Here is a 12065-nt window from a genome sequence, read left to right as displayed (position 1 = left end):
GGGTCCTTTGCAAACGTTTGCCATCCGAAATAACCGGACGGGAAAGCAGGAGATCAAGGTGTGAACGGATGGTCGTCGTAAAGCGATCACACAATCACACACACACACACACACACACACAAGCATACATACACAAATCTGTGGCGTCTAACGCGCGACTTCAAAAAACCTGAAGGGAGGGAGAAAATATTTCAACATTGAAGAATACATCCGACCGCAACAACGAGGAAGAGAGGTATAAAAGAAGTCGAGGTGGGTCAGTTTTATTATTATTCCATAGCTATGAGCATCAGCGTTGCATTACTCTAATTTGCCGAGCGGTATGGTGCTGTGCCATCCGAAGGTCTGACTCAGTCGCAGCAGAAAAAGGAAGCTGAAGAAAGAGGTGTTAGTTTGCAGGAGCTTTAAAGGCCGCCTGCTTGTGTCGGAGTCCGTCGTCGGTGCTCACCGAACCAACCCTTCTCTTCCTTCGCCTTTCTACCAATCCCAGAACACGGTTGATTTGGCGCACTACACGCGTCGCATGCACTTCGCTGCTTCTTGAGATCCGTAAAGATCGCAGAGAGCGCACTCCTCCACACGACGGAAAGGAAAACAAATAAGACCACCCACAGGAGCCCCACAAGTAATGCTATTTAACCCACAAAACAAAGCCCAAAGGTGACACCCTTCCCATCTGCGCCGTCGCGCGTCGTCTTACCACTGAGTCAAAAACACCTGGATCTGCCGCAAGACGCGCAACGTGCCAAGAAACTCGTCTTTCTCCCGCTCATTGTTCCATGACGCGATGACCATCGGCACGTACGGCTGCTGAGGCACCGGCGGGTTCATTGCCGCCGCTGAAGGCGCAGATGCGTTATTGGTCGGGGGGAGGCTCCACCCTGACCCGGTCCCGGTGTTGCCCTGCCGCACCCGCGTCACAGAGAACCCACGCCCCGGCACCGGCGACGCCGCGGCCGACGATGTCGTGGCATTCGCGGAGCCCCCACCGCCCGCCGCCGCCGAGGAGCTGCCGGTGCCATCTATCGGCTTCAGAGTCGTCGACAGGATGTCCCACACCGGGCCCTGGATCTGCTCCTCTCCCACGTCCGCCAGGTAGGAGTTCACCAGCGTCGCCGCCGTCTCTCGGTCGTGCAGGTCGTGTACGTGTAGGTCGGCTGTACTGAGGATGAGAGAGGCGTAGATGGGATCGTGGGGCGACAGAAGCAGTTCGGCGTCTTCCAGGGTGCTGAGGTAGAGCTGGGCGACATCAGCGTAGCCGCTGACAGACGGGTAGCGGAAGCGGTGGTGATGGACCAACATCGGGCCCTCGGCTACGGCGACGACCTGCGAGGGCGAAGGCAGCGACTGTGACAAACTCGAGTACGGCAGCTGCGGTGAGTTGCTCATGGACAGGTCGGCCGCGGCGTACGACGCGTGGAGGGGCATGATGGGGAATCCAGCGACAGCGCCGATGGCGGGCATGCTTCCATCTGCCCCGCTACTACCGCCAGGGCCGGCCACCACGGGGCTTTGCACCGGCGCTGGCGGCAGTCGAGCGCCCCGTCGGCGAGTCCGTCCACTCGCCTCGTCGTTGTACCACCGTGGCCTGCTGAATCGCCGGTTGAGTCCCGGCAAGTCATCACTGTCGCTATCATCATCATCATCGTCGTCATCGACGAAGTCTCCACTGAAGTGTGGGCTGCCCGCCCTACCCGACACCGCAGAGGAGTTGCCACGCACCGTCGCACTTACATTTCTGCGGCTGCTGATGGCGAGCACGTTCGCGTCGGCGCTATCGTTTTGGTTACGATTGCTGCTGTTGTTGTTGGTGCTACCCTGCTGTGATGTGCGCATACGGTGGCCAGAGGCGGTGCGCGAGCCGTGCCGCGGCCGCTGCGACTTCCACTGCGCGGTACTGTGCACGTTGTCCGCCGCAGCCCCGTGGCTGCTGCTGGGAACGCCGTCGAGGCGTTGGACCGTAGTAGGGCTGCCGGCGAAGCCATCGATGCCATCGACGGTCGCACGTTGCCACACCACATCCGCCTTCTCCCCGTCCTCCGCTGAGCCGTGTGAGGCCGCTGTGGCCTCTCCCACAACCCACAGCAGCGACTCCGCAACGTCGGCGTCGATGCCACGCAACGTAGCGGCCACCAGCTTGGTGAGCAGAAAGGGTCGTGGCAGGGGGACTACTTTATCCTCATCACTCAGCAGCGCCTGGGCGGCACGGAGGGAGGCCGTGTCCGCCAGCCCTTCCCCTCTGCGGTCGGCTTCGCCCTGTCCGAGGAGGTTAGAGACGCCTGGTTGGACTCGCGGAGTGGTAAACAAAACAGACCCGACAAGGCTTGACCCGGGTAGAATAAAACTGTAGAGGTCCGCCTCATCGCTTTCTGCGGCGTTGCGGTGATGCGGATCCTCGTTGTTGTCGTTGCTGCTGCTGCGCCTACTACCATTTTCGTGTGCTGCTTCGTCCGCGCTGCCGCCGCCGCTGCCGCGTGGCGGCGCCTCCTGCGATAAAGGTGAGGCAGCAGCTGTCCTTCCTCTCTCATTGCCTTCCGTAGCCGGTGAGCTACCAGTTCGTGCGGTGCGACGGCCCTCGCCTGCACCCAACGTCACTGTCGGAGCACCAGTGGATGACGATCCCAGCGAGCTCGGCTGCGGTGCAGGCCGCGGTGGTGTACGGCTGTTGCCCTCCGATCGTGCGGGCTTGTAGGTTGGCGTGGCAGTGGCGGACTTCGCGGAGGCACCGCCCGCCTCTCGCCTGCCGCCGCGGGGGTAATTCGCCTCCGTGTCCACGCCTGGACTCGCCGCGATAACCGCCACACCGCTCTGATTCAGCAGTTTGCGGAACTCGTCCAGCAAGGCAAGGTCGGTGCAGAGAACGCGGTACAAGTCACAGCACCACTTTCGGTAGAATAGCCAGATGCGGGGGTCAGCCACGTACACGGCCGGCATCAGCCAGTCCAGCACCATGGACAAGACCCGAAAGAGGAGGAGGGCCAGCTCGCCGCGCACCTGCGCTTCAATGCGTTGGACCGCTTTACGGGTGGCCTGCAGCTGGGCCTGCAGCGTTTGCAGCTCTACCTTCATGATGTTTGGCAGCGCCACCCAAGAGAACTCGTTCGCACACGCAAGCACGTCCTGTGTGGAGAAGCTCATGGAAAGAGGGGCGCCACGAGTGGTAGCGCCATCTCCGTCCTCTCCGTTTTTCACGCGCGCGCCGTTCCCACCGTTGGCCCTGTCGTCGTGCGCACCGCGCAGGAACGCGAGCGCCGCCTCCGTCGGCGAGCCGCTGAGGTTAAAAGAGAAGTTTGGCAGGTATTGCTGCTGCTGCTGCAGTGTTGCAAAGGAGGCGTTGTCGTACCTGCCTCCGCGGAGCAGGCTAGAAAGCTGCTGCTGCTGGGACGGGCGGAGGATGTGCGGTGCGCGGCCAAAGCTAAAGCTCGACGGGAGGTGGCCGCGATCGGTGCCGTTCCACCACCCGCCTGGATAGCCACCAACGTTGCCAGCGGCGGCGGCATAGCTGAAGCTGCCGTTGGCGAGACTCCAGTTCTGCGCCCGCGCGTCCTCGGCGGCGACCGTGCCGTCACCCGCGAAACTCATGCCCGATGGCGTGACGGCCGACCCGCCCGGCCACCCAAGACCCGGCTGGGGGGAGAAGCTGCCGGCGGGGCTGCGGCCGCCTTCGGATGGGCTCGCCCTCTCCTCCAGCGCCAGACTGTGCTCGACCGCCGTGCTGCGACCGCCTGTGCCGGCTCCATCCTTCGCACCTCCGTGCATCATCTGCCGGCGCTGCTGATATCTTATCGGCATCGCACACTGCACATACACGGCCGTGACGAGGGCGTACAGGACGACGTCGACGGGGCGGAGCTCGGTGCAGCTGCCCTCGCCCAGCAGGCCCAAGTCTGTCCGTTCCGGAGAGGTAGCTGCTGTTGATGCGGCGGTGGCAGTAGGGAGGGCGTTGATCTGCGAGGACTTGCTTGCATCGCCACCACCACTGCGATTTCTACCCGACACTGGAGGCGGCGGTGCGCCGCGACGATCTCCACTGGTCGAGTAGGTGCGGTGCGCTCGCTCGTGCAGCTCCGGTAGGTTGGTGACAGAGGAGCGATGGGTCGCCGCGCGGGTCAGCTTCCGCGCGGTGCCGTCCCCTCCACTCTCCGGTACCATGCTTCCCGTTGCGGTGGAGACGGCCACGCTGACCTCGCCTAACTCGCTCTCTGATGTAAACCCACTTACTGTGTTGATATCAATTAGACCTGGTGTGTCCAACTGCTGCTGCACTTGGTGTCGTTGCTGCTGTTGTGCGGCTGCGTTGGCCAACGCGCGTGCGTGCTGCGCCTGCGTCGACCGCGCGTATTCCGGCGCGACATGAAAAAGCTTCCCCACCGCACCGGTGTAGTTTCGCAGCAGTGGGGAGAAGGTGGGCAATAGTTGCAGGGCCTCCTCGCTGGGGAGGTGCAGCGGCACAAAGACTTCCGACTCTGCCGCCGCCTCCTCTCGTTCCTCATCTTCCTCTTTTCCGGTGTCATCGCCGACTTCAGCGTGCGGCGGCGTGACGTCCCCCCACGGTTCTCTGTCCTCCGCACCGTTGTGGACGCCGCGCTGGTCGGCAGTGTCAACGAGGAAGCTCGCGTTGGCCGGCGCGCCGGCCACCTCACCGCCTGCCTCCGCCGCTACCGCCGCTGCCGTGGCAGTCGACGTACTCCGTTGTCGCCCTCGACGAGCACCGCTGCTGCTGGGATCGCTGCCGGCTTTCTCATCTTTTTGCTGTTGTGCGTGCGCGCTGCTTCCACGATGGCTGTCGCCGTACATCAGGCCCTCGCTCAGCGTGACGAGGACGGCGGGGATGTGGGCCCAGAAATCGCGGTGCAGACGTGCCTCCTCTGCTCTCGCGTAATCCTCCAAATTGAGCCACTGCCGTGGCGTTTGCTGTGGTGGTGGCGGCGGTAGTGCGGCGTTGTCAAGGTTTGAGGTGGTGTACGTCAGGTTACTGCCCTCACCACCACGCATGTTCACCACGGCGCTGTTGCCCGGGAAGAAGGCGGGGGCATCGGTCGTGCAAGAGACCGCCCGCGCCTGCTCCTCGTCCTCCGTCAGCTCGCCTGCGCGGTCGCGGCGGATGCGGGGGAAGGCGCTGTCTTCTGTCGTGCCAGCACCACCAGCAGCAGTACCGGCAATTGCCGGCAAGGACACGCCCGCCGCCGCCGCTGCCGCCACCGCAGAAGCAAAGCTCATATTGCCTAACACTGGCGGCGGGAGGAGCTCCGCGTACGACCCGGTGCGCTTCAATGCCTCCATCAGTGGCAGTGCGCCGCAATCCGGTGTGGGGATCACCGGTGCCGTAGGTGACTTCACAACGGCATCCATACTCGAACCAGCGAGGCGGTTGCTGCTGCCGATGCCGTGCCCAACCGGCTTCGTGGCAGCTTTGGCGGTGTTGGTGCTGCTGATGGCGGCGGGGGCCGCCTCGCTGCCGGCGTGCTTGCCGCCCATTTCGCTCACCTGCAGTGCTGCCAGTGCCGCGTTGGCGTTGTTCAGTAGGCTGAGCAAGATGACGAGATCCGCGGTGGCGGTGCGGCCATCCAGAAAGCCCCAGAACATGCGATCCCACACTCGTGCCGTATCCACCGGGTCGAGGTTCGTCGAGAAATACAGTGATGCGTAGGGGTCGCCACCGCCGCCGCCACCACCGGCGTCAACAGAAAAATCATTAACTTGATTGACGGAAGCGGCGTTGATTTGGCCAGGGTAGAGACTATTGTTTTTATTGTTAGATGTATTGCTGAGTTGCGAGGCGGAGAAAGGGCGACATGGAGGACACGCCGAGGAGGACGGCTGCTGCTGCGGTGGTGCGGTAGCCACCGAGGTCTTCTCCTTGTCCGAGTCCGACACATTCACGTCGGCCAGCGGGGGCGAGGTGGAGCACTCACTTGCGCCGGGGTCGCGTGACGGTGCCGTCTCTGTTGCGCTTGTTGGCGCAGTCCAGTTTGTCCCGGTAAGCGTCTTCTTCACGTTTTGACGGAAGTGATTTTGCAGCGCGTGCTGGACGCCGGCGAACACCGCCGGGGCGACGCCTGCGTTGATGTTCGTAGCGCTGTTGTCTCCTATCGCTGAGCCGCCTTCCTTGTCGTCCGCCGACGGTGACGCACCCGTTGCCTCATCACTCGAACCGCGCTCCACCAACGGCTCGGCTGTTGGTGCGGCACTGCTTGCGGCCTGGCTGCCCTGTTGATCATGGCTGGCCGTACGAGGTGTGCCACCTGCAAGACCAGCAGCTGTAGCAGTCGGAGTGATGTCGCCGATCAGAGTCAACGGCAGCGGCGGCGGACGCTGCAAGTGCCGCTGTCGGAACGGCGAGGTCGACGAGGACACAGTGAACGTGTTGATGTCTCCGCCGGTTCCCCTCTTCTCATCTCCTCCTCTGCGTTCCTGTTCTTGCCGCTGCTCCTGCTGCTGCTGCTCCTGCTGCTGTAGAGCAGCCAATGCGTCATTGGAACGGTGGATTATCTCGTCCAAGTCCTCGTCAAATGAGAAGCATCGCCGACGGTGTGCGCTGCTGGTGGTGCTGCGGACCGTGTTGGACAGAGAACCGCTGTGGGGCCTATGCAGTGCCGGCCGCATGCCATGCGAGGACGTCACACGCTGCTGCTGCTGCTGTAATGGTGATGACCGCACCGCCCCTGCCGGCTCACCACCTGCATTGCCGCTGTCCTCGTTGTTGTTGGTGCTGCTCACCGTGTTACTGACCTCGCCACCCTCGGCGTCCTCCTCCGCGACCCCTGTGCCCATGTCCGGTGCAGTAGTCGCCGTCGCGGCGCCGCCATCCTCGGCGTCGTCCAGCTCCTCCGCTTTGTGGCTGCCACACAGCACCTCCAGTACGGCACACCGCTCAATGAGCTCCTCCACAAAGGTGGCGTTCTCTTCCAGCAGCTTCACCTTGTGGCGGACCGTCTGCAGTTGCTTCAGCTGCTTTGTGATGAGCTGCTGCGAGGTGCTGACGAAGAGGTGGCGCTCGTCGGAGTGCAAGATGGCATCGAAGCGGACAAGGGTGAAGAAGAGCTCCATGATGTAGGTGGCGGAGATGTCGCAGCCGCTGTTGGCGAGGGTGGAGAGTAAAGGGTAGAATTCGCTGCGCAGCTCCGCGGTGATAGTCGGCAGCAGCGCGGAGCCGGCAAGACCGACGTTGCCGCTCGTGTTGGTGCTACGCCCGGAAACCCCTAACGGCGAGAGGCCGAAGCTGGCGGCAAAGGTGGCATCGGACATTCCAACTTCAGGTGAGATCAGCCGACAAATAATAGTAGTAAAAACCAGTATTAGCTGCAAGTTTGCTAAAGAGTTTCTCGCCAGGCACGTTCATCTGATGTTCGGCTTCCTTCGTTTCCTCGCTGTGCTGCGGCCCGTGTATGTGTGTGTGTGTGTGTGTGTGTGTGAAAGACAGAAGCAATGAAATGTCCTCCGAAGTCAACGAGAGAGCAATGCAATCAAGAAAACAAAGAAAAAGCTGCCTTCTATTTTGTAGAAGGGAGCGTGTGTAGTAGAGAAAAGAGATGTATATAGGTATTTCTCTTTTTAACGAAGCTACTGCGCATTCGTTCGTCCATAACACCGGCGACGAGACAGAAACAAAACAGTATTCCCACAAGAGGTAAAAAAAAGGAACGGAACAATGAATGAAGAGTAGAAATGCCTGTGTGTGTGTGTGGTGTGTTATGGGATGCGGAAACACTGTCTGTTGCGCCAGCTTGTATAGAAGCAAGTACACGTCGAAGTGCGGTAATCAATCTGCAGCGTTGACCCTTGTGCCGCGTCCGTCTATGCCAAGCAGTGCGCTACGCAAAGGTCACAGGAGATGCGCATCTAAGTTCCTCTCCTTCACCTCCTTTTCTTCTCTAGATGAAGGTGACCTGTAAATCCATCCTATTCAAACCATCTGCGTTGCCTTCGAATTGGGCTGAGGCCGAGAGAGTGAAGCACAACAGGAAGCGGTACATCTGTTTCTTTCTTTCTTATCCTTTTTTATTTTTAGGGGTAAGATCGTGCGTGTGTGTGTGTGTGTGTGTGTGTTAGAGCGGTCATGTCAGACGTCGCAAGGAGGTTAATCGCGTGGAAGTCATTGAAAACGAGTTAGTACAGTTAATAGGAGAAAGCAAGGAAGAAGAGGAGGAGCGTTTATCGGGTGGCAGACCGGCATCGTCCGTTCCCGACGTCACACAGCGCTCCCTCTTCCAGTGCATTAGTTTAACACCATCCTCGACAGCAAAGACAACATACAAAGAGGAAGAGCAGCGCGCAACGCTTAAATGCCTTCCAGGTGCACGGCGCGTGCGACACGCAGAGACGCACCATTTCAAATATAAGGGCTTCGCCTTGCTCACGTCTCCTTCGCGGCATCCTCAAAAGGTTCCAACGTGGAGGTGCTCATGCGGGTCGCATCGGCGAGGTACTTCACGGAGAAGTAATTCTCCCTCGACAGCTGCGTCAGCAGACGGTGCTGGTACAAACTACGCTGCAGCGTCTTGAGCGCCGGCAGCACCCGCGGGTCCTGCTGTGCTGCCACTCCGCCAAACGCTTCATTCGAGTGCAGGAGGAGGGACTGTGCCCACAGGAGGACGTGCTCCAGCCCACGACACTGTTCGATCTCCTCGCTCACCCACCGCATAAACAGCGGAAAGAGAGCGGAGGGGACGGCCGTGACGGCGACCGGGATCGCGTCGTGCGGCATCCGGCGCAGGCACTCCACGCCCAGCGCGTTATCGCCGAGGTTCAACGCGCCGATCAGCGCCAGCACCGGCTGCCCGCTCTCCAGCTGCTGCCGCACCTCTGCGGTGGTCACCTGTGCTGAGAGCTGCAGCGGCTGGAAGCGTGGACGCGACACACGCATGGAAAAGAGTAGCAAGCCGTCGGTGGTGGCCGCGATGAACTCTGACCCCGTCGCGGCAAACGCCACATCCATCGCCCGCGCCTTTAGCTCCGTCTTGCGCTTCCCGGTCGCGAAGTGGCGGTGACGACTGCCGGGCATCTCCAGCAGTTTGCGGCGCGTCAGGTGGATGTCGTCGTCGTCCACGTCGATGTCGTCCAGAAATCCAGCCTCTGTCGCGTTGCGCCACTGATACTGCTCCTCCGCCCCTTGCACGTCGAGGTTGGTTGTGATGGGCCACTTCTTAAGGACGTAGCCTTGTGTGGCGTGGTAGAGCACGAGCCACTTCGAGTCCCCGCCCGCCAACAGCTTCTCGCCTTCCGGGGAAAAGCTGATGCGTGTAAAGTGCGTGTTATAGTTCGCACTGTTCGGTCCCACTTCCTTCCTCCATCCACCCGCTGCGTCAAAGGCGGTGAGGAAGGTCTTGATCAGCTGTGGCTCGTTCGCCACGGTGGTCTCGTAGACGGAGATCTCCTGCTTCGCCGTCAGCACCGCCATGCGCCGACCGCTGCTGCTGTAGGTGACGCACAGCACCTCCGTGCCAATGTCCAGCACCTCGCCATCGCCCTTCAGCCGCTCCCCGCTGTCGTTTTGGTTAAAGAGATCCCAGAAGACGATGTTGTGGTCCATGCTGCCGGAGGTGAGGCTGGTGCCGGATGGGTGGAAGGCGACGCAGGTGATCGGTGCCTCGTGGCCTTGCAGCACGTCGATAAGTTTGCCCGTCTGCACCGAAAAAAGGAAGATCTTGTTCATTTGGCTGCTGCCGGTGGCGAGCACTTCGCCCGACGGGTCGACGGCGATGCAGGACAGCTGCGTCTGCTCCGCTGGACTGAAGACGCGGAACTGGCGGTAGCGCACCAGGTCGTAGCCACGCGCCGTGCCGTCTAGACTGCTCGTGAAGAAGGCGTTTGTGCTGGCGCTGGTGCTGATACCTGTAATTGGCCCGGTGTGCTCCGTGAACGTCGCAAAGCACTGCCCCGAGGCTACCTTCCACACCTTTACCTTCCCCTCATCCCCGCCGGAGATGATGTTCGTGCTATCGGCCGTGATGGCCGCACAGGCGATGTCGTAGTAGTGGGCCTGCTCCTTTAGAACGTAGGCCTCTGCCTTCCAGTCCCACACCAGCAGCTGCTTCAGGTGAGCGCTGCCGAAGGCCACCCAGTCTCCATTCGGTGAGAAGGCCGCCGCCGTCAACGACTGCGCAGAGATGGAGAGGAGATGCACCAAAGCCAGCTCCCCGCCCTTTGCCTCGGGCAGCGTGTGAATGGCAAAGATGCCGCTGCTGTAGCCAATGGCGAGCAGGCCACGAGGCTTGTGAAAGGCCGTGACGGACACGCTGCCTTTGTGCGCGAGCATGAACTTATCCTTCACCTCGTAGGCGTGGCGGAGAATGGGGGGCAGGTAGGAGTCGTCCGCGACGGACACCCGCACCCCTTCGAGGCGCAGCTGCTCTAGCCGCTGCCGCTCCAGGAAACTCCTGGGTGACGGGGCGTCCTCTTCCGCGGTGTCATCACGATCCTCGACGTTGTCGCTCGCCTCTGCGTTGTTGTCCTCGCCTACGCGTGCCTGCAGCTGCGCGGTGGCGATCGCCTGCAGCACCTCCCGCCGGGTAATCGCAGCACGGTGCCACGTCACGACGACGTTGTCCGCCGCCACGCTCACCACCTCGCTCCCGTCGTCGTTCGTGAACCACGCCCCGAGTACGGCGCTGCGGTGCCCGATCAGCGCGTTCTGCTGCAGCGCCATACCCTTCTGATGCTGCTTACCCTGCCGCGGCACGATCTTCATGCGAGCGTCCTGCCCGCAGAGGAGAAGGTGCGCGCTGTCGGCCGTCCAGTCGAGGTTTGTGATGGGGCGCGTGAGAACGGCGTGGAGCTGCTCGATGCGATGACAGCCGTGGAAGCTGACGACGCGCTTCGCTGGGGCGGTGTAGACCTGCAGGGTCGCCTCAAGCGCCACCGCGACGTACTTCCCGCACGGGCTAAACTTCACGGCGGCGATGGTGCAGTTCGGCGGGAAGGAAAGCGTGTCGAGCACCACGCGGGCGGAGATGGAGTAGAAGAAACCCAACCCGCGCTGGCCGACCACGATCGCTAGGTCGCCGTCCGGGGACAGATCGAAGCAGCTCACGGTACTGTTGCTGCAGGAGAGCGAAAGGTGACCGGCCTGCTGCAGCTGCACAGCGGAGAGATAGTTGTTGACGGGGGAGTAGAGCTGCGTGCCATCAGGTGCGAAGGCGACGTTGCCGCCGGTGTACAGCATGCCGTGCACCGCAGCGAGCTGAAATACGCTCTGCATTGAGGAAAGCGTATATATATATATATATATTTAACAGTTACTTTGTTGTTCCTCTCTCTTCACCGTCCACACACTATTGATAAACGACCTCTGCACGTATGCACGTCTGCGGTACGGCGAATGTGCGACACTGCGTGGGATGCATGGGAGAGAAGAAACGGGAAGATGGATGGTGACCAATAGAGAACAGAGAAAAGAAAATACGAGACACAGGAGAAGAGACGCAAGGAGGCGTTATGGATCGGGGAAAAGCAGAAACAGCGGTAACAAAAAATGGCGAAAAAAGTGTGTCCTCAGCGAGAGGGCAGTGGAGACGGGATGGACGTCGCTGGCAAGCTCGCAGAAGAAACGACAGCAGATGCGCCAAACAGCAGCGGCCTAGCAAAAAACATGTAAGTCCCGTATTTGAGAAAGGTAGTCCAGGGGAGGCGGGCCCGATTCTGCATCCGTGTCTGCAGAAAGCGACGTACCCAAAACTCAACCACTACGCCCCGTCAGCAGCAGATTCCGGTGATCCGTGCGGGCACACCTGTGCGCATTTTGTTTTGGATTTTTATGAGATAAATAGATTTGTTTAGCTCCACACAAGTACGTCAAGGTTCGAAACTCAAAGCAAACAAGCCGAAACAAACAAGGCCTTCACACCGAAACATAAGCGTAGCAATTAAGCGCACAACAACGGCGAGGAAAACCACAACACCAAACAAACAGACGACGTTAATTAATTTTTCCTTTTAGTAGTTCGAAAAGAAAAATGGCGAATATGAACCAACGGCCAGAAACAAATAAATGAGAGCTTCACTTCCCCCCTCCTTCATCAAAGACAACAACAAGAACAACTGCAACCACTAGTGAGGTGACCAGA

General features: G+C 60.6%; 2 protein-coding genes across 2 annotated transcripts; both read right to left on the bottom strand.

The window, feature by feature from the left end:
- Nucleotides 1–696: 696 nt before the first annotated feature.
- On the bottom strand, nt 697–7248 carry ABB37_06165 (hypothetical protein; the record flags this gene model as incomplete). The annotated part of the gene is made up of 1 exon (XM_015804430.1): nt 697–7248. One exon carries the CDS (start codon nt 7246–7248, stop codon nt 697–699), a length of 6552 nt encoding a protein of 2183 aa, XP_015657004.1.
- Nucleotides 7249–8356: 1108 nt separating this feature from the next.
- Nucleotides 8357–11200, bottom strand: ABB37_06164 (periodic tryptophan protein 2-like protein; the record flags this gene model as incomplete). Its single annotated transcript, XM_015804429.1, has 1 exon — nt 8357–11200. The coding sequence occupies one exon, from the start codon at nt 11198–11200 to the stop codon at nt 8357–8359; it is 2844 nt and encodes a 947-aa protein (XP_015657003.1).
- Between the last annotated feature and the right edge of the window lie 865 nt (nt 11201–12065).

This window comes from Leptomonas pyrrhocoris (assembly GCF_001293395.1).
Source record: "Leptomonas pyrrhocoris isolate H10 chromosome Unknown, whole genome shotgun sequence".
Taxonomy (NCBI): Eukaryota; Euglenozoa; class Kinetoplastea; order Trypanosomatida; family Trypanosomatidae; genus Leptomonas; species Leptomonas pyrrhocoris.
The sequence above is the reverse complement of the archived record's forward strand: the minus strand, read 5'-3'. Positions and strand labels throughout refer to the sequence as shown.